The 22,020-nt window shown below is 65.3% G+C and overlaps 5 protein-coding genes across 9 annotated transcripts in view; 2 read left to right on the forward strand and 3 right to left on the reverse strand.

Annotated features, from left to right (window-relative positions):
* Positions 1–1,030, reverse strand: part of PCIF1 (phosphorylated CTD interacting factor 1) — a 12,188-nt gene extending 11,158 nt beyond the window's left edge. Inside the window, exons 1-2 of one of the 4 annotated variants that reach the window (XM_069800939.1) lie at positions 813–1,029; positions 538–732 (exon numbers count right to left, since the gene is read on the reverse strand). The gene's annotated coding sequence lies outside the window, so the exon portion shown is untranslated. Of the gene's footprint in view, positions 1–537 lie in introns of all 4 variants that reach the window. The other 3 variants (XM_069800946.1, XM_069800921.1, XM_069800931.1) reach the window with 3 other exon arrangements.
* A 2,767-nt stretch (positions 1,031–3,797) lies between these two features.
* PLTP (phospholipid transfer protein) lies at positions 3,798–8,565 on the forward strand. The gene is made up of 16 exons (XM_069800984.1): positions 3,798–4,067; positions 4,838–4,956; positions 5,180–5,279; positions 5,352–5,480; positions 5,640–5,795; positions 5,988–6,051; positions 6,187–6,250; positions 6,369–6,460; positions 6,599–6,775; positions 6,959–7,018; positions 7,120–7,281; positions 7,487–7,554; positions 7,637–7,679; positions 7,880–7,943; positions 8,025–8,101; positions 8,216–8,565. The coding sequence occupies exons 2-16, from the start codon at positions 4,845–4,847 to the stop codon at positions 8,354–8,356; spliced, it is 1,509 nt and encodes a 502-aa protein (XP_069657085.1). The 5' UTR covers positions 3,798–4,067; positions 4,838–4,844; the 3' UTR covers positions 8,357–8,565.
* A 326-nt stretch (positions 8,566–8,891) lies between these two features.
* CTSA (cathepsin A) lies at positions 8,892–13,509 on the reverse strand. The gene is given in 16 exon segments (XM_069801075.1): positions 8,892–9,625; positions 9,819–9,920; positions 10,074–10,163; positions 10,273–10,348; positions 10,422–10,570; positions 10,722–10,800; positions 11,021–11,112; positions 11,248–11,332; positions 11,675–11,766; positions 12,146–12,301; positions 12,406–12,492; positions 12,744–12,794; positions 12,917–13,028; positions 13,134–13,291; positions 13,431–13,445; positions 13,447–13,509. Coding segments are annotated over 16 exon segments (1,476 nt in total). The 5' UTR covers positions 13,495–13,509; the 3' UTR covers positions 8,892–9,541.
* A 648-nt stretch (positions 13,510–14,157) lies between these two features.
* On the forward strand, positions 14,158–17,686 carry NEURL2 (neuralized E3 ubiquitin protein ligase 2). 2 transcript variants are annotated; one of them, XM_069801054.1, is made up of 2 exons: positions 14,158–14,940; positions 17,300–17,686. In XM_069801054.1, the coding sequence occupies exons 1-2, from the start codon at positions 14,261–14,263 to the stop codon at positions 17,505–17,507; spliced, it is 888 nt and encodes a 295-aa protein (XP_069657155.1). In that variant the 5' UTR covers positions 14,158–14,260; the 3' UTR covers positions 17,508–17,686. The 2 variants fall into 2 exon arrangements, with proteins under 2 accessions (XP_069657155.1, XP_069657148.1); XM_069801047.1 differs by having other exon boundaries at positions 14,202–14,936.
* Positions 17,687–19,686: 2,000 nt separating this feature from the next.
* ZSWIM1 (zinc finger SWIM-type containing 1) lies at positions 19,687–21,969 on the reverse strand. Its single transcript, XM_009915109.2, has one exon. The coding sequence runs from the start codon at positions 21,840–21,842 to the stop codon at positions 20,130–20,132; it is 1,713 nt and encodes a 570-aa protein (XP_009913411.2). The 5' UTR covers positions 21,843–21,969; the 3' UTR covers positions 19,687–20,129.
* Positions 21,970–22,020: the final 51 nt, after the last annotated feature.

The raw sequence follows: 22,020 nt of genomic DNA on the forward strand, positions 1-22,020 counted from the left end.
AAGGAAAAAAGCAAACTAACAGGAATCCTGACAGAAGCAACTCTACTTTTATGTAACTAGTATTGGGACTTAAGACAGTGAAAGGGACCCAGAGTAAGCATTTTATGGTGATTACGGTAATGTTTTTATACACCATGGCAATGCATACAGTACTTCACAGACACAGTAGAACGCTGTCCCTGCCCAGAGAGCTTACAACCTAGAAGCAGCAGCACAACCAGAGAGACCACAGCAAGGTGGAAGAAGACACAAAGTAAAGAAGTACAGCAAACAGGATCATTATTTGTTTCCATTTCACCGAGGTAGGATTTTACACAGGACAACAGCAAATGCAGACAAAGGAGAGCAGTGACAGCCCCCCGGGACACTGCAAGGTTCTCCCCCATCCCAGAGCCACGGCTGCTTCAGGAGGCTGGAAGCCAGGCCACCGCCCTCCCTCCGTCGGTCCTTCTCCCTTTCCCCAGAGCCAGCCCTTGCGCCTGGCCAGGCGGGACAGGGGCTGAGCAGAGCACAGAGCTCCCGAGGCGGCACGCACACCTGCGGCGAGCGCGCCGGGGACCGAGGGAAAGCATGCTGCCGGGCAGCGCGGAGGCAGCTCCCGGGGCTGCCCTCCCGGAGGCGGCGACGGGACGGAGCTCCTCGGCGCGGCGGGCCGGGACCGGCGGGCAGCCACGGGCGCCGGGGGGCCCAGCGAGTGCGGAGCGGAGGCGGCGGCGACGGCAACTCTGCAGGCTGGACGGGAGGAGTCCGGGGGCACGGTCTAAGCGGGGCGGAGGCCGGGCGGCCCCGCGCCCGGGCAGGCGAGTACTTACGGTGGCGGGCTGCCTGGCGGGACGCGTGGCCGTCGCTCCGTGCTCGCCGCTGGCGCGCCGGGGCCGCATCCTCATAGCGGGGGCGTCCCCGCGCCTGGCCCGCGGGGGCCGCTGCGGAGACAGGAGGCCGTTACGGCGCGCCGCGGGGGGAGGAGCCGCCGGAACGCGCGCAGGCGCGGCGGGAGAGCGGCGACCAGCGCAGCCGGGGGCGGGCGGGCGCGGCGGCGGCGGCGGCCGCGCTCTAAGATGGCGGCCGCGGGCCTGCGCCGCCTCCCCCTGCGCCGCCGCCCGCCCTCCCACCACCTCCTCCTCCGCCTTTCCTCCTCTCCGCCTCCTCCCCAGGGCAGGCCCTGGCCGCGCGGGAGCACCGCTTACCTGGGCCGTGAGGTCGGGAGCTGTAGGCACCGGGCACCGCTGCGTCTCCCGCCGCCGCCCCACCTCCCGCCTCGCCCGCCCCGCCGCCGCCATCTTGCGCCGGGACCGCGGGCCGCCGGTGCGCAGGCGCGGGGGCCGCCCCGCCCCTCGGCACTGCGCAGGCGCCGCCGCCCGCCCGCCGCCGGGCGCATGCGCGCTCTCCCCACAGTCCCCGCGCCCCGGCCCGCCGGCAACGCGCCTGCGCGGAGGCCCGGCCCGCGCTCGGCCGGCCGGCCGGGCGCATGCGCGGAGGGGCGGGCGGCGGCCCCCTCCGCCCTGCCCCGGCGCCATCTTTGGTGTGGCGGCGGCGGCCCGCCCCGTTGCGGGCACGGCCGCGCCGCCGCCGCTATTTCGGGCCGCGCAGCCTGTCATTGCGGCCCGCGGCGGCCGCTGCCGAGCGGCCCTGCCCGCCCGCCGCGGGCGGTTCCTGTCACAGGCTAGGGCGAGGCCCCGAGCGGTCGCCACCAAAGGGCCCTTTGAAGCGCGGCGGCGCCGGGGCGGAGCGGGCGGCCGGGCCCGAGGGCGGCGGCAGCGCATTGATGTGCCGGCGGGGGCGGCCGCCGGCGGCAGCGGCCCAGCTGGGTGCCCGCAGCGGGGCTTCCGCCGCCCGGCGGGGGCCCGGCGGCCGCTCCCTGCCGACGGCTCGGCCCGTGGGCCGGGCCCTGGCCCCGAGCCGCCGGCCTTGGTCCCCGTGTAGCCTGCGGACAGGAATCTCTCGGGGAGCGCCCCGCTTGCGCGTTCCTACTTGTGCACCCGCTCGTTTAGCTGCTAATTCGGCCCGCCGACTCGGGTTCGGGGAAGGCCGCGCACCTCGGCTGCCGTGGCAGGCGGTGGCTGCACACGATGGGACGGTTATGCCGGCGTGTGCCCAGCCATGCGCCTGGCCCGCGCCTGGTGCGGATGCTGGTGCAGAGTTGGGTGGCCAAGCTCCTCGATATCGCTCCCTTGCTCTGAAGCCGCTGCTGCAGGCGTCATGGCGTGGCTGCCTTCCTGTGGCTCATTGGGGTGCGTGCCCAGCCACGCTCCCCAGTATGGATGCAGCTCTCGCTGGCGCGGCAGCGGGGCCCACCTCGCTGGTTCCTTTGTGCCCACCGGTTGCGTCCTCCTGGAGCCCCGGGCTGCGTGCTCGCTGGGGCAGACGTGCCCCTGCTGCCTGTGGCATGGGAGCTCAGCCCCTGCAAGAGAGCGTGGTACTCACAGCATGGCAGGAGCAGTCTGCATCCAGCCCAACACACATGCCGGAGGATGATGTGGGGTGGGGAAGGGGGACATGGCAGTTACTGGGTCCTGCCTCCTGCCGGGCTGGGATAGTTTTTGAAGGGAGCTGCAGGTGCCTCCACTGTCCCCTCGCAGCTGGTGGGGATGGGCTGTGAGTGGAGCCCCCAGCCTCTGGACACACACGCCCATCGGCGCAGCTGTTCTGCACACAGAGACGCAGCCAACCTTCTGCTGCAGGCCTGTGGCCTCAGCTCGCTGGCAGCCGATGGGCACCGCTGGCTCATGGCCCTCGTGGAGATGGGCTGGGGCAGCCGTGGGGCCCTTTTCTGCCCCTTTGCCTGTGGAGCATCCCTGCTGCCCAGCTTTCTGAAGGGCTTTCCATCTTCCTGGGCGGCAGCCTGACCTGCTGGCTCTCCCAGAAGTCCTGCCCTCTGCTCTGAGAGCACCGGGGTCAGTTTAATGAGTTAATGCTGGCAAAGCAGTTCTGGAGGGATAAGTGCTGTGTAAGCACTAAGTCTCCCCAAGTCTCCCTGCGTTTGGAGCACGAGCCCCGCACAGCCCGGCTCTGCTGCCCTACAGCACAGATAATCACCCGGCACGCAAAGCACTGGCTCAGACCAACCCCTTGTTGCACCGCCAGGGAGGGAGAGGGGACTCTGCGGAGGGACAGTGTGAAGCCTCGATCCTTGGAGCGAGGAGGCTCAAGCGGCCGAAGGGGGTGGCAGGAGCAGGGGGCACGGCCGGGCGCATGGGGAGGCAGCCCCAGCCCGAGGAGCCGCCTGTCCTCTGTGTGACGGGTGTTTGCAGGGGTGGGATGGAGCAGGATGGCAGCGTGGGTGGTGCTGGGGCCAATTTGGCATCGCCCATACAAGCCCCCGGTGCCTGCCAGGCTGCCGGCAGCAAGCTGGGATGTCCAGTCAGAGGCATGTCCTGCGGACCCTGAGCTGCCCGGTTTGTGGCAGGGGCCTGGGCAGCGGCTGTCAGAGCAGTGCTGAGGATTGGGCAGCCTCGTCAGCTTCTCTGCTTGGGGCTCACCTCACAGATGGGTACAAACCAGCCCCCGTCAGCACCCCTGGAGCCACGGGGCCTGTGTTGGACCCTGGCCCTGGCGCAGACCGTGCCGGGCAGAGCTGGAGCTGGCAGAGGGTGGCTGGGGGAGCTTGGCCACTGGCAGAGGCTTCATAACACAGACTGGGGGGGCTGCCCTGACATGATGGACCCCTCGGACTGCGTTTGCACGCGTGCCCCCTCACAGGGCTGGGTGCTGGCGAGGCCCAGGGACGTGGTGCGTGGCTGCGCGTGCGGGACACGCGGGGAGCTGTGTTTGCGGTGGGGGAGGAAGGCTTTGAGCTCAGCCCAGAGTCTGGGCGTCTGAGCAACCCACTGTCTTTCTGCCTGTGCTGGCAGGCAGCCGGGACTCAGCGTGCTGGAGACCTGCATCCTCCCCGTCCTGCTGTCTCCTCCCAGCTGTGGGCTCACAAGGAGTGGCAGCTGGTGGGATATATAAAGGCAGGGGAACCTCAGCCAGCTCAAAAGAAACTCTTGGAGCTACTGGTGTTCTCCCTCCCTCCCTTCATGTGATTCAGCTTCCCCACACCAGGGGAGCCGAGGACAAGCCTCACTGTAAGTACCCGAACTGAGCTGGCATTGTGTAGGCAAACCCCGGGGAGCGTGCACAGCCTCGGGAAAGGATGGCGTCGGCTCCGGGCCCTGGGCAGGAGGGTCCCCCGTCCTCTGTCTTGCACAGAAGTGGGGGGAAAATGCTGTGGGGGGAGCCCTGGGCCGTCCCCACAGTCTTGCAGGGAGCTCTGCCTGTTACTGCTGGATGGGGAAGCTCCGGCTCTCGTCTCAGCCCAGCGTGTGGGCAGGCAGCACATCTCCGGGGCCGGGGGCAGCTGGGGCTGCCTGGGAGGGCTGTGGGGCAGCCCCCACAAGAGAGGGCTCCCTTCTCTGCGGGGACCGGGGTTCCCAATGCAGCAGCAGATGCTGGGCTCACGCCTCGCCGTGCAGTTCTGGGAGCTTGGTGTGTTCAGGGCAGGGTGGGACGCTGCTGGGGCCGGCGGGGGCTGACTGGAGCCAGTATTCCTGGTGGACATGAGACCTTGCAGGTCCCGCAGGGTCTGTGCTGGGGGCTTGTGCGCAGCACCCTAGGGTGGGGGCTGTGCCACGCGTGGGCTGCTGGTCCATGGGGGTTCAGGTGATGGGGACCTGGGCAGCATCAGGGGGTTTCGGGCTGTGGGGAGCAGCGGAGCTGTGGGGGTGTTCCTCAGGGCCATCCCCTGCCCTGGGGCTGCGAGCAGGGTGGGCAGTAGCTGCCTCCCTCCCAGGGTGGCTGGGTGTCCCCTGTGTGCCCCTCTGGGCCAGCCTGTGCTGACCCTGCTCTCTGCTTCCAGGTGCGAGATGGCTGCCGGCAGCTGCCGCCTCCTCCTCTTCCTCCTGCCCTGGCTGGTCATGGCCTCGCACAGCCCACCCGGCTGCAAGATCCGGATTACCTCTAAGGGGCTGGACCTGGGTAAGGGGCTGGATGGGACCCCGATCTCAGGGCCTGGGTGAGAGGGAGGTTGGGACGCCGCTCCTGGGGTCTGCACTTGGGTAGGGCTCTTGGCTGGGACCCCTGCCCGCACTGCCCACATGTGGGGCAGCTGGAGAGGAACTGGGGGACTGGCTGGGGGCAATGCTGCCGGGAGGGCAGCACAGCCTCTTTGCGGCCAGCCCAGGCTCGCTTTGCTTTGCAGTGAAGCAGGAGGGGCTGCGCTTCGTGGAGCAGGAGCTGCAGAACATCACGGTGTCGGACCTACATGGGAAGGAGGGGCAGTTCCACTACAACATCAGCCAGTGAGTGCTGCCCGCTCCCTGCACACGCAGCTCCCCATGTCCATCTGACCATCTCCATCCCTTTTCCTGCAGGGTCAAGGTGATGGACCTGCAGCTGGCATTTTCTGACCTGCACTTCCAGCCTCAGCAGCACCTTGTCTTCAACATCAAAAACGCCTCCATCAGCCTGCGCTTCCGGAGACAGCTGCTCTACTGGTTCTTGTGAGCTAGCCCCCCCCGCTCCCCAGGCACCAGCTTACCCCACCGCTGGGCCACAGCCACTGCTTGGCTGTGCCCACTGGATGCCATGGGTGCCTTGCTGCCCTGCCCTGCAGCTTGTAGGAGCTGTGCACTCCTCTCATCTGCTTTTGTTGCTTCCAGCTATGATATTGGGTCCATCAATGCCTCTGCGGATGGCGTCCACATTCACACAGTGCTGCAGCTGGCCAAGGATGAGGCTGGGCGCTTGAAGATCTCTAACATCACCTGCAATGCCTCCATTGCCAGAATGCATGCAGGCTTCTCCGGCACACTCAGGTACACCCAACCCCACCACAGCAGCCCTGTCCTCTGCCGGGCCAGCTCCGCCTGTGCCCAGCTCCCCGACCCCCCTTTCTGCGCCCTTGGGACTTCCCCATCCCAGGCTGTGTGCTCACATGGGGATGGAGGGACAGGACTGGAGCTGCAGGGGAAGGCAGGCAGCTGCAGAGCTGCTGTTGTGTCCTGCAGGAAGGTCTACGAGTTCCTGAGCACCTTCATCGTCACAGGGATGCGCTTCCTCCTCAGCCAGCAGGTATGGCTGAGTGCAGACAGGCAATGGAACCTGGCGGATCCTCGCCTTGCCCTGTCCTGCAGCAGGAGGAGGGTCCGGGATCCTCGTCCAGACCTGGGAGCAATTCCTCTCTTAGCCCAGGCCCTTGCCTTTCAGATCTGCCCTTCCCTGGAGCATGCCAGCCTGGTGCTGCTGAACTCCGTGCTGGACACGGTGCCAGGTAAGCGTTGCCCTGGGGGAAGGGACCAGACCCCGCTCACCATGGGGAGGGTAGAGCTGGGCATCGGACTGCCAGGCAGCCCGCAGGCTTGGTCACAACAGCACATCTTCCCTGGCAGTGAGGAACTATGTGGATGAGCACATTGGGATTGACTACTCCCTCCTGCGGGATCCAACTGTCTCCACGGACACCCTCGACCTAGACTTCAAGGTGAACACTGGGTCCTGCCCTGCCAACCCTCCCACCGTTCCCATGGGGGCGGCTGTGCCAGCCTGCACACTGGGCACCACGGAACGAGCAGGGTGGGCTGCGCTATGGCTGCAGAAACTTCTCCTGTTCTTGGCCCAGGGCATGTTCTTCCCCCGTGCGAGAGAGAACCAGGAGCTGGAGAACCACGCAGTGGAGCCGGTGATCAAGGAGACCGAGCGTATGGTCTACGTTGCCTTCTCCGAGTACTTCTTTGACTCAGCCATGCTCGCGTACTTCCAGGCAGGTGTGCTGACCATAGAACTCCAGGGGGAGAAGGTAAGCAGTGCCAGATCACCCTGCTATGCACAGGCAGCTCTCTGCGGGCAGGGGCCCACTGCCAGGCAGGAGGGAGGGCTAGGCTTTGCCTGCAGAGCAGAAGAGATGCCATCCAGGGAGCAGCTTTGCTGGGATCAACAGCAACTGCTAGCTTACCCTCCGATGGTTTGTCCTCCCTGCAAGGTGCCCAAGGACCTGGAGGTTTTGCTGAGAGCCACCTTCTTCGGGACCATCTTCATGCTGGTAAGAGGAGCACCCGGCCGGGGCGGGAGGCACGGGGGAGCCACTGGGGCAGAGCACAGCCCTGCCCAGCTCCATGCCTTCAGCTCACCTTCCTTCCTCAGAGCCCTGCTGTGGATGCTCCCCTGCAGCTGGTGCTGCAGGTGTCGGCTCCCCCCCGCTGCATCATCAAACCCTCAGGCACCTCCGTCTCTGTCTCTGCCTTCCTCAACATCTCACTGGTGCCCCCGGGCCGCCCTGCTGTCCAGCTCTCCAGCATGGCCATGGTGAGTGGGGGGGCTGGCCAGGAGGGGTGCGTGTGGCCAGGGCTCTCTGTCCAGCCACCCCAGTGTGCACGGGAAAAGTGTTTCCCACCCCGCGTGGGAAGGCTCCAGTGTCCCAAAGCAGAGGGAGAGCAAGAGGAGCAGCCAGCCTGGCCAGCTGCCTGCAGTGGGCACAGCAGGGCTATGATTCAGCCTTCTCTATCCTCAGGAAACGAAGCTGAGCGCCAAGGTGTTTCTGCAAGGGAAGGCGCTGCGTGTGCAGCTGGACCTGCGACGGTACGGCCCGTGCTGGGGTCCTGTGCAGGCTGCAGGGAAGGTCCCCTCCGTGCTTCGCTCATGGCTGCTTTCTCCCCTGCAGGTTTCGCATCTACTCCAAGCAGTCTGCACTGGAGTCGCTAGCGGTGAGCGGACCCATGCCAGCCTGGGGGGTCTGGCCTCCCTTGCTAGCCCCCAGCTGCAGCACGGGGCAGGCTCAGGCAGGGGCTGCGCATCGCAGGACACCTCTTCTAGCCTACCCAGTGCTAAGTGCGGGCATGCCCAGCCCAGGCAGGCAGGTCTGTTGCTGCTGCCGGTGCACTCACGCACACTTCTCTCTCCCCAGCTGTTCTCACTGCAGGCCCCACTGAAGACCCTGCTGCAGCTGACGATCATGCCACTCATTAACGGTAGGCATCACCACTGCCCACACACAGCTGGGCTTGGGGTAAAGTGGGACTCAGCTTCACACCATCTCTCCCTCCCTGCAGAGAGGACTAAAAAGGGCGTGCAGATCCCGCTGCCAGAAGGCATGGACTTCACCAAGGAGGTGGTCACCAACCATGCGGTATGTGGCGGGATGGGGACAGCCTGGGCCCCCCCAGCAGGCGCAGGGACCATGTCCTGCTGGGGCAGGGTGCAGTCACACCCAGCCTTGCCCTAATCCTCTTCCCTGTCGCAGGGATTCCTCACGGTGGGAGCTGATCTCCACTTCTCCAAGGGGCTGCGGGAAGTGATTGAGAAATACCGCCCAGTCCCTACCGCCCCTGCCTACCCCAGCTCACAGCCTGCAGAGCCCAGCATGGACCCCCACCAGCTCTAGCTCTTCTCCCCACTCGCTCCTTCACCCTGGACTGAGGGCAGATCCCGGGCTGGACCCGTAGACTGTAGGTAGGAAGCAGCTTCCCTGGTACCACTGGCACGTCCTGCAGGGCACCTGTGCCCTGGTGGGTAGCAGCAAGGCGGAGACAGCCGCTCTGGGAACCCCTGCTGCACCCCTTCTCATTACACTAATAAACCACTCAACTCCAACCTGCACGGCCTCGTTGCTTGGAGGACGTGCCCACGCTGCACTGCATGGCTGCCAGCACATGGGGAGAGATGGGGAAGGCGGCAGACAGTGCTGCTCCCCCAGCTCAAGGTACCTGGGAGGCAGACACAGCTCAGAACGGTGGCAGAGGGGCTCAGAGCAACTGCGCTGCCCCTGCTCTTGTGGGTGGCTTGTTCCCAGGCCTCACCTCACCTTCCACTCACCTGTGCTGCATGCTCAGCACATACTGGTACTCCTCGGAGAGCAAAGGAAAGCAAAGCAGGGGGTAGCAGAGCAGCGCAAGGAGCTGGGCAATGAGGAGCAGAACCACCTTGTTCAGAGAGTTTATTGCGAGTTCCCAGAAGCACTGCGTGCCCCAGATAGTGAGCAGGCAGTGGGATTGTCTTTGTGGTAAGCCTCCTTCACCAGGATCAGATGTGGGAGCAGTTTGGAGGGGAGGAGAAAGCCCCTGCAGGAGCAGTGCCCAGCTGCCCGCAGCCACCACATGAACTGTGCTTTCCTAGCAGGGGGCAGCTGCCTTGGAGCCCGCCCAGGGTTGTGTGCGTGCAGTGGCCGCAGGACAGAGGGGAAGTGGTGGGGACTGCTCCCTTCCCAAGAGGGAAGTAGCTGCCTCCCCAGACAGGGAGGAGGTGAGACAGGAAGCCACAAGCAAGGAGACGGCTGCAGCAGGGGCAGGACTCCTCACCCAGTAAGGGCAGAGACCCTGGGACTCATCCCCGCGAGCCCGCACCCCCCACCCACCGCAGGCAGCCCCATTCTCCAACCTGTCTGGCCGAGCACCATCCTGCAGGGCTGGGCAGAGCCCGGGGCCAGAGCAGGGAGCCCCATCGGCTGCAGGAGTGACTCGTTTCATGGAGCAGGGAGCCCGGGCGCAGCTGAGCGGCAGTGAGGATGGGCTGTGCGGGAGGTGCCGGGTGGTGAGGGCAGCCGGGGCGCCAGGCACCGCCTCCACAGCTCCTAGTAAGGCTCATTCTTAATGAAGCGGCTGAACATGGTGAAGGCAGCAAGCGGCCGGTCCGTGGGCACCATGTGGCCAGCTCCCTGTGGGAAACGGGCAGCAGCAGATCAGTGCTGGCTGTGGGGCTGCCACAGCCCTGCGACCACCTCCAGCCCCAGGCTGCCTGCAGCACAGCCAGCAGCGCCCCACTCTGACCACAGCACTAGTGTCCGGCACACCTGCCCACGCTACGGTCAGCAGCCCTCTCCCTGTCTCCCCAGAGCTCCTTGGCCCTACCTTGACTGTGAGGAAGGCGATGTTGGTAAATTCCTTCACAAAGCCCCCAATTTGGTTCTCGCCTCCTTCAGTGTAGAGCCAGGGCCGGCGAGCCACCTGCACCTGGGACCGGCAGCAGCACCCTCAGTGCCCCAGCTGCTCGAGGCAGGTGGCCAGCCCTGCCCACACTCTCGCCGCAGCCAGCCCTGGCGCGCAGCCGACTGCACAGCCTGGACTGGTGACCGGCCTGGCCCAGGCCCTGCTCTGCCCACTTACCTTCTGGCAGAGGGAGTCCACAAACCACTCATCCCCGAGGAAGTTGCAGGCCATGTCGACGTCCCCGTTGTACACCAGGATCCGGTACTTCTGCAGAGCAGAAGGAGGGTGAGTGTTTCGCAGGGCAGCAGCCCTGGCCAGGCAGGAGGCTGGTTTAGCAGAGCCGGTCCCAGGGCCCTGTGGGCTCCCCTGCACGCACCATGGCTCCGAGCAGCTTCAGGTACTGGTCGTTCATCTGCATGTACAGGCGCTTGTAGTAGCGGTTCACCTCAAAGCTGCGGAGGAGGCGTCAGCGTCATGCGGCTGCTCATGCTCGCGGAGGTCCCTCCCCGCCCAGAGCTTGCTCACCTGCACACCTGCCACTCCAGGGCGTCAGGGGAGATGTGGAGAGCCTTCTTCACCTCTGGGGAGTTCAGATACATGCTGAGGGCTGTGGAGTTGGTGCAGGGTGGGTCCATCCGGACCTTATTCCGGGCTACCGGCATCCGGAACAGGTTCTGGGAGAGAGTCAGGAGAGTCCCTACCACAGCAGCACCTGGTGCTAGCCCCCACGGGAGCAGATGCTCTCTGCCCCCTCCTGCCCACAGGCAGCACCACTGGCCGGGCAGAGGATGCTCACAGCCTGCTGACACGGGTGCCCGGGCTCACCTGCCGCCAGGAGAACCTCATCGGCATCCGGATGAAGGAGTTGCCCAGGTCATGTGTGATGAGACAGTCACCCTCGTACCTGCAGCCGGAACGAGCACGGGAACGGGCTGACAGCTCTGGAGGAACAAGGGCTCAGGCCCCTCCCTGGGGGAGTCCTCAACAGCAGCCAGACACGGTCTACCTGTCCCAGAGGGACCCCCTGCCCAGCCCACCATGTCCGTCTGCCAGCCAGGACCCACACGCTGCAAATCAAAGCAAGCTAGTGCCTGGAGACCCGTTTTCCCTGGGGCCACTCTCACCTCATACTCCCAGGGACACCGCCATCGCATGGGGCGTAGAGGTTGTAGATGTTGAGGCCGGACTCCTCCACAATCTGAATCGTCTCCTCCATCTGCAACGAGCCACAAGGGTTTGGGACTCAGCAGGACACTTGAGGGACATGGGCCCATCCAGAGCCTGGCAGGTGGGTGCTGCTCACAGACACCGGGGCACTGGGCACGCACTCAGGGGCTCCAGCTCTCCTCACCTTGAGCGTGCAGTTCAGGTTGGAGTTGTCATGGAAGTTGCACTTCTCTTTGGAGCAGCAGAAGGCCTGCAAGTCCTTCCACAGCCTGCCAGCAGAGACCAGGGGACTTGGACCACACTGCCCAGGCGGCAACGCCGACACGAAGCCAGCAGCCGTGGCCACAGCCATGCTGCAGCCTCCCTGCCCAGCGGCCACACAGCATGTGGCTCAGCCCAGTGCCCCATGTGCCCCACAAACAAATGTGCCTGCCTGTGGGAGCTGCCAAGGATGAGGGGCCATCTCCGCAGCCTGGCTGCTGGCCCACATCAGGCCAGGAGCTTCCCTTGTCCCACAAACCACCGACCCAGCCAGCCCCATCCCATGCCATGCCCCTGTCCTGCTTGCCCAGGGACAGCGCATCTAGCAGCAGCATTCCCCCTCCTCTTACTCAGTCCCCAGCAGGCCGTGGTAATAGGCAAAGTAAACCAGGGAGTTGTCATTGATCTCGTAGGATGAGAGGCCATTTCCCACAGCGATTCCCTGCAAGGCAAGAAGAAAACAACTCTGTTGTGTTCCAGCTCCCCACAGGGCAGGCGCAGCCACAGCGGCATCAGGCAGGAAACAGATTCGGCACTGTTTACTCCACAGAGAGAACAGGAAGGGTCAGGGGTGCCTGAGAACACTCCCCGGTCCCATGCGACGCAGCAGGGACGGACAGGTCTGCCAGCAGCCGCTGCCAGCACCTCAGGAGAAGATGAAAGGCCACGGGGCCAGACCCGCCCTACACCCCAGAGGGGGCCCTGCACGCCAGCTGCACAGCCAGTCCCACCCCGGTCCCACTCGAGAGCCCCAGCGAGGTCCTGACAAGCCCTCTGCTCCACAGCTCAGGCCAGGCCAGCAGCAGAGCCCAGCTGCTCACCTTCAGGTTGAGGCTGGGGTCCTGCATCACCCACTCTGCCAGTGTGGGGATGTAGACCCCCCCATAGCTCTCCCCTGTGAGGAAGAGATCGTTCTTGGAATACTCGGGGAAGAGCCGGAGGAAATCCTTCAGCGCCAGGTAGTTGTTGCGAGCAACCTGCAGGGAGGAGGAGACGGGGGTCAGGCAGCAAGGCAGGACCTCCAGTGCCCAGGCAGGGGCAGGCAGGAGGCAGGTCCGTCCCAGCAGCCCGGGTCACTCGCCTCGGTATCGTTTGTGGCATACTTCTTGTCCTCGGAGTAGGAGAAGCCGACGCCAGCGGGGGACTCCAGGTAGAGCACGTTGGCAATCTGCAGGGACAGCAGAGGAGCTAGAGATCAGGGGAAAACCCCCAGCTCAGCAAGACAGAGGGCTGCTGGCGGCACCCACGGGTGCCCGGCCAGCCCCAGGGCTGTGCTGGGGGGGCCACATTCCAGCCCGGCTCCACAGCAGACTCAAGAGGAGGGTGTGTTGGGCAGGGCTCCGTCCAGAGGGCAGGAGAAACTGGCTCAGGGCCACCCTCTCCCCACAGCCACGGAGGCTGCAGCACCGGCGCCCGTACCTTGTTCCAGGCGTAGTCGTTGTATTTCAGTGTGACCCCGTCAGGCTGGATCTGGGGAAGCGGAAGGCAGTGACTGATGGGTACAACCAGGCCGGCCCCAGCTAGACGGCTCATGCCATGCAGCATGCTGGCCCCCAGCGGCCCTGAGCCGCGGGACGGCTGTGACTACTGACCAGGAAGGGGCCGTGCTCCTTCAGGAAGCCCTCCATGGAGCTGCAGCCGGGGCCCCCATTCAGCCACAGCACCAGGGGGCTGCTCTGGGGGTTGCTCTGGGCCTCCACAAACCTGCAGACGCACGGCCGTCAGTCCCCGGTACCCGGCCGGGCCCCCTCCCCGGCTGGTCGGGGCGCGGCCCGGCACCAGCCCTGGTACCGGCGCGGCCCCACGTACCAGTAGTGCAGGTGCTGGCCCGGCCCGGCGCAGAGGTAGCCCGAGAAGTGCCGGAAGGAGGGCTGCTTGGTCAGCCCCGGCAGGAAGGTCACCTCGTGGCCCGGGGGGGCGGCCCGGCTCAGCCCCAGCAGCAGCGCGCCCAGCAGCAGCGGCCCCATCTGCGGGAGGGGCGGGAGGGGAGGTCGGGGCGCTGCCGGCCGGGACCGGCCGCGGCCCCAGCAGCGCCCCACGGCCGCCCCGCCGCCCCGGTGCCTCCCCCGCCCCCCGCTCCCCGCCCCCCCGGCCCGGTCCGCTGACCCCGGCCGCTCCCGGCGCGGCTCTCACAGGCGGCGATCCCGGCGGGCACATGACACCCGCCCATATGACCTCCGGTGCTCACGTGAGCGGGGCGGGGCGTCGCGGCCGCCAATCAGCACCCCGGCGCCGGCCGGCCCCTGCCCCGCTCCCGCGTACGCACGTGGGAGCGGCTCCGGTCCCGACCGGCGGGACGGGACCGGGACGGGGGGGGGGGTTCCGGGGAGCCCCGGCACGGGAGGGAGCGGGGACCCGGCCCCGGCGGGCACGACGGCGGCAGCCGGCGGCGGGGGTGCGGCGCCCGGCGGGCACCGGCGGGTACTGCCGGCTGCCACCGGGCACAGCGGGGACGGCCGGGCACCGCCGGTTACAGCTGGGTGCCACCGGGCACCGCTGGCTACAGCCGGGCACTGCCGGGCATCACCGCATACAGCCAGGCACCACCAGGCACTGCCAGGCAGCACTGGCTACAGCCAGGCACTGCTGGGCATCACCGGGTATAGCCGGGCACTACCAGGCACTGCTGGGCATCATCGCATACAGCTGGGCACCACTGGGTACAGCCGGGCACTGCCAGGCACTGCTGGGAATCACCGGGTACTGCCGGGCACCCAGGCACAGGCGGGCAGCGCCGGGCAGGCACTGCGTGGAGCGCCTGCAGGCCCGGAGAGGCCGGTGGGGCCCGGCTGCGCCCCAGCAGACAGGGGGTCCCCTCCCACCCTCCCCCGCGGCACTAGGACCCCTCCGAGCCATCCCGGCTGTCCCTGCCCAGAGGAGCCGTCACTGCCTCACAGCAGCTGTGACGGGGACGGTTAAAAATAGCGGTGGCGGTGATGGCTGCCCGCTGCCGCCTCGCCGCGCGCTTCCACCATATCCACGGCACCAATGTCCGCCTGGACGCTTCGCGGACGCGGGCCACCCGGGTGGAAAGCTTTGCCAACGGGCTCTGCTTCAGCCAGGAGCCGCTGGCGCCCGGGCAGATTTTCCTGGTGGAGATCGAGGAGAAGGAGCTGGGCTGGTGTGGGCACCTGCGCGTGGGGCTGACGGCCCACGACCCCCAGAGCCTGGAGGTGGTGCCCGAGTATTCGCTGCCAGACCTGGTCAATATGGGGGACACCTGGGTGTTCGCCATCACCCGGAGCCACAACCGTGTCACAGTGGACGGGGAGGAGGCGCGGGTGCGGAGCCCGGCCTGGGAGCCCTTCCTGCTGATCGAGCGGGTGAGGATCCCCCGTGACACGCTGGTGGGGCGCAGCAGGCCCGGGCGCTACAGCCACATCCTGGACGACCTGTACAAGGCAAACGTGCTGCCTGCAACTGCCCGGCGCAGCCGGATCGGCGTGCTATATGCCCTGCAGCGTGACGGCACCGCCGACATGCACATCATCATCAACGGAGAGGATATGGGGCCGAGCGCCAGGCACCTGCCCACCAGCCGCCCGCTCTACGCCGTGGTCGATGTCTTCGCCTCCACCAAGAGCGTCCGGGTCATCCCGGTGGAATACGGCTGTAGGTACCTGCCCCCTCCCTGGGGCACGTCCTGCACGGGCCAGGAGCTGGTGGGGGGGCTCCGGTGGGGTCACCCCCTAGTCCCCAACAATGGAAGTGTCAGAACGTGCCACGGGGCAGACTGACACAGGGTAGAGGGCACAGGAGAGCCCCCGGCCCCTGCAGAGCACAGGCAAGACCCCGCACTGCCGCTGACGGGCAGTGTCTGCCGAAAGCTCTGCTGTGTGAGGCTGCGCCGGGGCCAAGTTCGCGCCAGCTCCCAGCACCAGCGGTCGGGGCAGAGCACGGCCTGGTCGCCCTTCCCAAGCAGAGCGAGGGGGGCGAGTGTTCTGGGCTGCTGCAGACCTAGGGCTGTCGGACCGCGGAGCTGTGCCCCTGCTGCACCACACTCATCCCCAGACAGACAGACACCCCTGACCGGAGCCCAACGCCGGTGCTTACAGAGCTGCTTCTCAGGGGCTGGTGAGCCCTTGCTGTGCCCTGCCTTGCCCCACGGGCACGCAGCAGCCCGGAGCTAAGCAACATCCTGCCTTGGAATCAAAACATCTGGCTGCACCCCACTGCCTGCCCTGGCACTCATGCCGTGCCCCCGCGCCTGCCGCGTGCCCGGGCTGCGGGGTGCCCAGGGCAGACACCCCGTGATGTCATTGGAGATTGGGCAATATCCAGCATCCTTTGGGCAGCTGGGGAGGGGCTGGGAAGGCCAGTGCTGGTCGCTGGCTTTTGCGAGGAGTCAGGCTAATAAGTGCTAATTACCACCATACTGGACAAGTCAGCAGGTGCTGAGGATTAGGTGAGACGAGAGCCAGAAGGAGAACTGGTGCCGGCTGCCCCTGACCGCCGGGAGCCACCACTTCTCCCGCTGGTGCAACCTTCAGCTGCTTCTGTCTCAGGGCTGAAATCCATGATTCTCCCTGCCAGCTGCTGTGAGCCGATTATCCAAACAGGGAGGTTAAATGTGCCCAGCTGTCCAGGCCACCCTGCCCCGGGAGCATGTTGAGGGTGACCAGCCGGACCCCACTCTGCAAGAGGCTGCTGAGCTGCCTCGAGTGTCCCATCCCTGGCCGCTCGCGAGGGACTCGCGCTGGCAGCACGTACCTCTGGGAGAGCTGCCCTCTCCCACCGCAGCCACGGGCTGTGGGTCCCTGCGAGCTCCGCGGCTGGCACAGGCACCGCTGCAGAGGTGCAATCTGGCTTCCTCCCCTCCACTAAGATGTCAGTAGCTCTGGTTTCTGCAACACTTCCGCAGGGTTTAAAAATCAGTCTTAGTGCGGTTCTGTTCCTGGATGGGGTCTGGCTGGTGAAGTGAAAACCAGAAGTGAGCAGCTGAGCTGCTAGCAACATGCGATGTGGCACGGGGGCGGGGAGCAAGAAAGGCAAAGGGCATCAGCTGCCCATCACCCAGCACTCGGCACGACGCAGCCCCACGCCGCCGAGGCAGAGATAAGCACCCCAGCCATCCGAAAACAGCCCCAAGGTTGGGAGCCGGCTGGGCGCAGCGCGGTAGTACTTGGCAGAGTTCTGCTCTGCCCCGGGCGAGCCCCCAGAGGCACCGGCCCCCAGCCGGAGACGCGCTCAGCTGCGTGCAGGTGAAATGGCCGAGTCCCAGCTGCGGCTCCACTCCAGCCGAGTGCGATGCCCTGGGGTGCTCTCCTCCAGTTTGGCTCTTGGAGGCAGTGGATGAACCAAGGCCCACAGGCTGCGCCTGAGTCAGATCATTTAAGATCTGAGTGCCGGCCACAGCTAATTGCACCCACGCCGCTGAGCCACCAAGGGCTCCAGAAAGAGGAATCCCACAGGGGCACTTGTCACAGGAGCAGGAACCGGGCAGAGCCCGTGCTGGCAGCCATGGGAATGGTTCAGAACGTGGTTGTCTCAAAGGCATCACAGAAGCTGTCTCTGCAGGCAGCACAGCCCCGGCCTGCAGGCGCCCACCCGGCAGCCTGGCATGGCACCGGTGGAAGCAGACCAAGGGAGCGGGATGAAAGGAAAGCGCGGTGTGGGCACGTGAAACCCCAGGGAGCCGCTCCACACCTCTCAGAGAAAACAAATGCCATGGTAATGCACGGCTTGGGCGTGTAACTGTCCTCTCAACCTGCCGCTGAGTAATGGGAAGAGCTTCACTGCCCAGGGTCCTCAAGCTCCCGTCCCAGCCAGAGCTGCCTGGCACCAGTTCTTCCGCACAGCTGGCTCGAGCCCAGGGCAGGACAATGCCTGCTCCTGCAGCAGAGCAAACTCACCCACTGCTGCCCTAAAACACAGTGCCTCTGGGGAGCCTCAGGGCCCGTCTCCTCCATACCCCTCTGCTCTCAGCCTCACCAGCAACTTGGCCAGCTCACTTGCTTCTTTCTGTTCTCTTCCAGTTCCCTCCCTACAGACCCTCTGCCGGCTGGTCATCCAGAAGCACATCGTCCACCGCCTGGCCATCGACGGCCTGGACCTGCCCCCGCCACTGAAGAGCTTCTGCCAACACGAGTGAGGTGTGGAGGGTGCTGCCCTGGGCTGCCATCCACGCCGACAGCCCCACTGGTGATGGCCGGCAGGCTGCCCTGGCAGGATCCGTGCCCCTAGCTGCCCTGTCACCCCTGGGGCGCCTGCGCACACGGCATGTGCCGCCAAAGGGCCGACGCAAGAGCACAAGCAGCGCCTCAGAGGGACTTTCCTCCGTGCAGAGGGGTGCGGCAGGGCCAGTGCGCGGGCAGGAGGGTGCCACAGGTCAGAGTGAGCAATAAAGCGCTTCCAGCCAGAAAGCGAGCATGCTGGGGGGGTTGCTGGCACATGGAGCAACGCAGAGGGAGCGCGGATTGCTGCCCGACCCACCACGGGCCCACTGCCATTGAGGCTGTGCTAACTGCTGGCAGCGGGAGGCCCCCGCGCACCAGGGTACCGGTGGAGCTGGGCTGGCTGGGGTAGGCACCGCAGGACCCGCAGAACCCCTGCAGCCAGGACACCCGGCCCTGCCGGTGGGGTCAGCACCCTGTGGTACAAGGCTTCGACACAAGCCCAGTGCCAGGCCAGTTCTCAACAGGGCAAGGCCAGTGCTGGGCAGCTCTGGGGGCTGGTGTGCTGCCCGGCTCCCATCTGGAGGAGGAAGCTGCGGCTTTGGGTTTTTTGTTAGTCCCTAGCCAAGGGGACTTTCTTCCCCTTCCATGTCAGGGCATTTTGTGCGGCTGCATGGGGTGCCTCAGGGGAGCTGCCTTCCAGTAAGGCGGGAAGAGTTCCATCAAAGGAGGGCTTGGGGGGCTAGGACCCCCCTGCGCTTCAGCAGCCACTTGTGGGAGCAGCTCCCCCCTCCAGCAAGGAACAAAGCCAGGCTCAGGACCTCTCCGTGGCCCAGGAACGAAGCTGGGATCACCCAGGTGGATCAGAGCAAGGGCTGGGATGGGTGGAGCACGGGAGGGCACAGCACGATGCTCACGTGGAGGGTAAATTACAGCTGGGTGGTTGTCTGGGCCAGGCAGTTTCGCTCTTGGGAAAGATGTTTACCCAGAGAGCGAGGATGAGTTATTTCCTGTGCTCCCAATGTGGAGGGGGACGGGGCGGATGCCAGAGGGAAACCCGCAGCACCCAGGGAGCTGCACTGGCAGCAGCTGTTGCTCAGGCACATGCCTGTGGCCACAGAGCTGGTCACAGTGACCTGGTGCAGGGTCCAGCTATCCCACCGGCTGGGAAGGGGAGCCCTGCACTCCCCAGCTCCAGGAGCCGGGACTGGGCCCTCCTCCAAACCCCTCATCCTTTGGCTGGTGGGGATGGCAGCTGGTGTTCCCGCAGTGCCTGTGCTGGGCTGGCAGGAAAGGCACAGTCAGAGCTGCGCAGAGCAAGAGGCAGAGGGAAGAGCCCTCTGAAAATCGGAGGGGTGCCCACACGCGCCAGGAAGAGAGATGGTGAGGGGGCCGGCAGGCAGAGCCTTCCAGGCCTCTTCTACAGCATGGCTAAGGGGTGAAACAAGCAGCGCCAAGTTTACAGAAGGGTGTTTTCGGAAACACTACACTATATTTAGTCAGCGGGATTCGATACTATCAGATAATGTTACAAAACCCTCAATCAAGAGGAAATCCCCAACCATGCAGCAGTCCTACTCCTGCAACGGGCCAACTCTACTGAAACCAAAACATTAATGAAGGAAGCATTAATCGGGGAAAACACCAATTGTGACTGAAACACAGCGATGAGCGAGGTCTCTGATGCCCCCTGCCACGTCCTGCAGGACACAGCCTGCCATGTCCCAACATGACGGGCTTCAGAGCTGCTGGTGCTGGAGTTGTTCTTGCTGGCAAGGGGGACGGGGAGCTCACCTAGCCCGAGAACAACGCCTGAGGACCAGGCCTTGTTTACTCTTCTCGGCATTTTTCCTCCCCCACCCCGTATGTTTAAAGCCTTTGCTCTCCACCTCACCGCAGCTTTGTTTGCCCTGCTGTGACCCCCAGCACCCCTCCTGCCTCCCCCAGCACACCAGCTGTTGACAAGGGAGGGCGGGTTCCCCTTTTTGAGGAACTGAGAGCAGCTGCCGTAACCAGACAAACAACTCCTCTGCTCCAGACCACGGGCTGTGCTGCTGGCAGTGGAGATTGCCACCCTCTGGATCTGCTGCCTCCTAACAAGCCAGCTCACTCCACTAACTGGAGGGCACTGCAATGAGACAAGACCACCAAGAAGCACCATCCCAAGCCCTGCCTGATCTCACAGGCTGAGTGAGCCCCACCGTCCCATCCTGCCAGCAGGGAGGCACTGGCACAGAGACAGATGCAGCTCCCGAGCGATACAATGCCGATTTATTGGCTTTCTTGCACAACACATCGCAGCTGGATGCTGGAAGGACCTGCAGGTGCTGGCTGCAGATCAAGTAATTTTGTCACATGTTATTACACCATCACCTCCCACACCACACCACCCATGGTTGGCTCCCAGCCACATCTCCTGTTAGCCAGGTCAGTGGCCAGCTACCCATCCAGCATGATCCAGAGTTCCCAATCCGGTTCCTCAGCTGCCCTGTGCAAGATGTGACGCTCGCTCAGTGGATAAGGAGCCCAAATTGCCCCTTCCATGCTGAGCCTTGAGAGGGTGGCAGGCTGAGGGGAGTGCATGTGGAAGCCGGGACACCAGCAGAGTGACAAACAGGTCTCCCACACATCTGCTGCCCCGCTGCTCCCGAGGGCTCACACACAGAGCGGCCAGCTCGGCTCCCGCTCAGTGCTAGAGCTTCACCTCGACGTAGGGCCCAATCCAGCTGTCAGCCAGCTCCCGGAGTGTCCTGTACCTGTGCTCAAACTCCTCCCTGCTGCAGTGGGTGAGAAGCCGGCTGACCTCTGCCGTGAGGAAGGACACCACCAGGGATTTATCCAAAGACTCATTCCAGGAGCTCTTCAGGATCTCCAGGAGGCCATCAGCACTGTCTTGCCCAGCCTGATGGGCATCACATCCCTTCTGCCACTGTCTGCTGAGCATCTCTGGCTGCAAGGTCTTCCTGTCCGAATTCAGCACAGCCAGGATGTGCCGGCAGGGCAGCTGGAAGACCTGGTTGAAGTGGCAAGTGCAGCTGCTCGGGCCTTTCATGTTGACCCTGTGGGCATCCTCCAGAACCTGTATGCTGAGAGCATCCTCCCCGGTACCTATCAGCTGCACGGACTTCTGAACCACTGCGAACTCACTCAGGCACAGTCTGGCAGCGGGCTCTGTGCAAATATCACTCAAAGACTGCTTGATGCCTTCCTCAGTCCTTCTGTTAATCTCCTCTTCACTGTCACCCTCCAGGTTTTCTGTGGCCTCCAGTTTAGCCACAGGAGAGGAAGGATCTAATGAGGACTGAGGGCTCATGGGCTCCCTCTGGAGGAGGAGAGCCTGGGGGGTTTCAGGCTGATGCTGAAGAGCTGCAGGGAGCTGAGGAGCTGACGGTCGACTCTGGAGAACAATCACGGGACTCTCAGCAGCTGTGAGTGAAGCCGGCACTGGCTGCTGCTGCTGAGCTGCTGCTGTGGTGGGGGAGGCCTGGATGGAGCTCTGAAGCAGCTTACCCTGGCACGCCACAGGGGCGAGAGGCGAACCTGAGGCAGGCAGGCTTTGGGGAGCTGCCCAAGCGGCACAGTGATCAGGATGGGGAGCGGAGCACATCGCAGCATCAGGAGGGCTCTTAGAAACACACTTTTGGTAGTGCCGGGCTAAGGAGGTGATGCAGCTCTCCAAAGCGAGCTCAGCGCTGAAAACCTGGCTTAACCCCTGGGTAACGATCTCCAGGTCCCTAAAGTAGTTACTGGCCTCCCCCCAACTCCTCTCCCTGTGTGCAGCCCAGATCTCATCATCGAGCAGCCAGCGAATATGGAGCTGAGGCAGCAAGTCGGGCGCCACGAGGTCCCTCAGGAGCGCATGCATCTTCCTGCGGCTGCTCTCGGTGGCTGCGTGCACGGTGTCGCTCAGGGCGGCCAGGATCAGGCGCTCGACACGGTCCTCCAAGGCCAGCCGCTGGACCTGCTGCTGCAGGCGCTTGCAGAGGTGGAAGACGGAGAGTTGCACCTCCGCTGACGGAAAGGCCTGGGCGAGCGTGAGCGGCTGGGGGAGGCCGGGCCCCACCAGCAGGAGCCGGGTCTCGGCCCAGGCGGGGTTGAAGGCCCGGAACGCCCCGTACATGCGGGCCAGGCTCCCCGCCGACTCGTCCCGCGGGACGGCGAGGTGCACCACCCTGGCCATGCCGCCCTGCAGCCCCGGGGCCGGTCCGGCCACCAGGAAGACGTAGAGGACCCGGCCGGCCGTCCCAGCGGCCCGGTGCACCAGCAGCGCCCGGGGGAAGCGGGCGAAAACGCCGCCCATGGCGGCGCTCTGGAAGCTGACAGAGGCCATGCGGCCGCCCGCGCCCAGCTCGTAGGCCACCAGGGAGCCGCGGCCCGGGCCCGGCGGGGCCTGCGCCATCGCCATCCCTGCCGGGGCCGGGAACGCTCGGCCGCGGCCCCGCGGCAGCACGTCCCCTCCCCGCGGCCGCCGCTACCGGGGGGACATATCCCGGCGTGCCCCGCTCCGTTCCGGGGGGGGGGGGGGGGTGTATCCCGGCGTACCCCGCTCTCTGCCGGGGACGCCGCCAATCACCGTGGGGCGC

The sequence above is a fragment of the Haliaeetus albicilla genome, chromosome 2 (assembly GCF_947461875.1).
Source record: "Haliaeetus albicilla chromosome 2, bHalAlb1.1, whole genome shotgun sequence".
Taxonomy (NCBI): Eukaryota; Metazoa; Chordata; class Aves; order Accipitriformes; family Accipitridae; genus Haliaeetus; species Haliaeetus albicilla.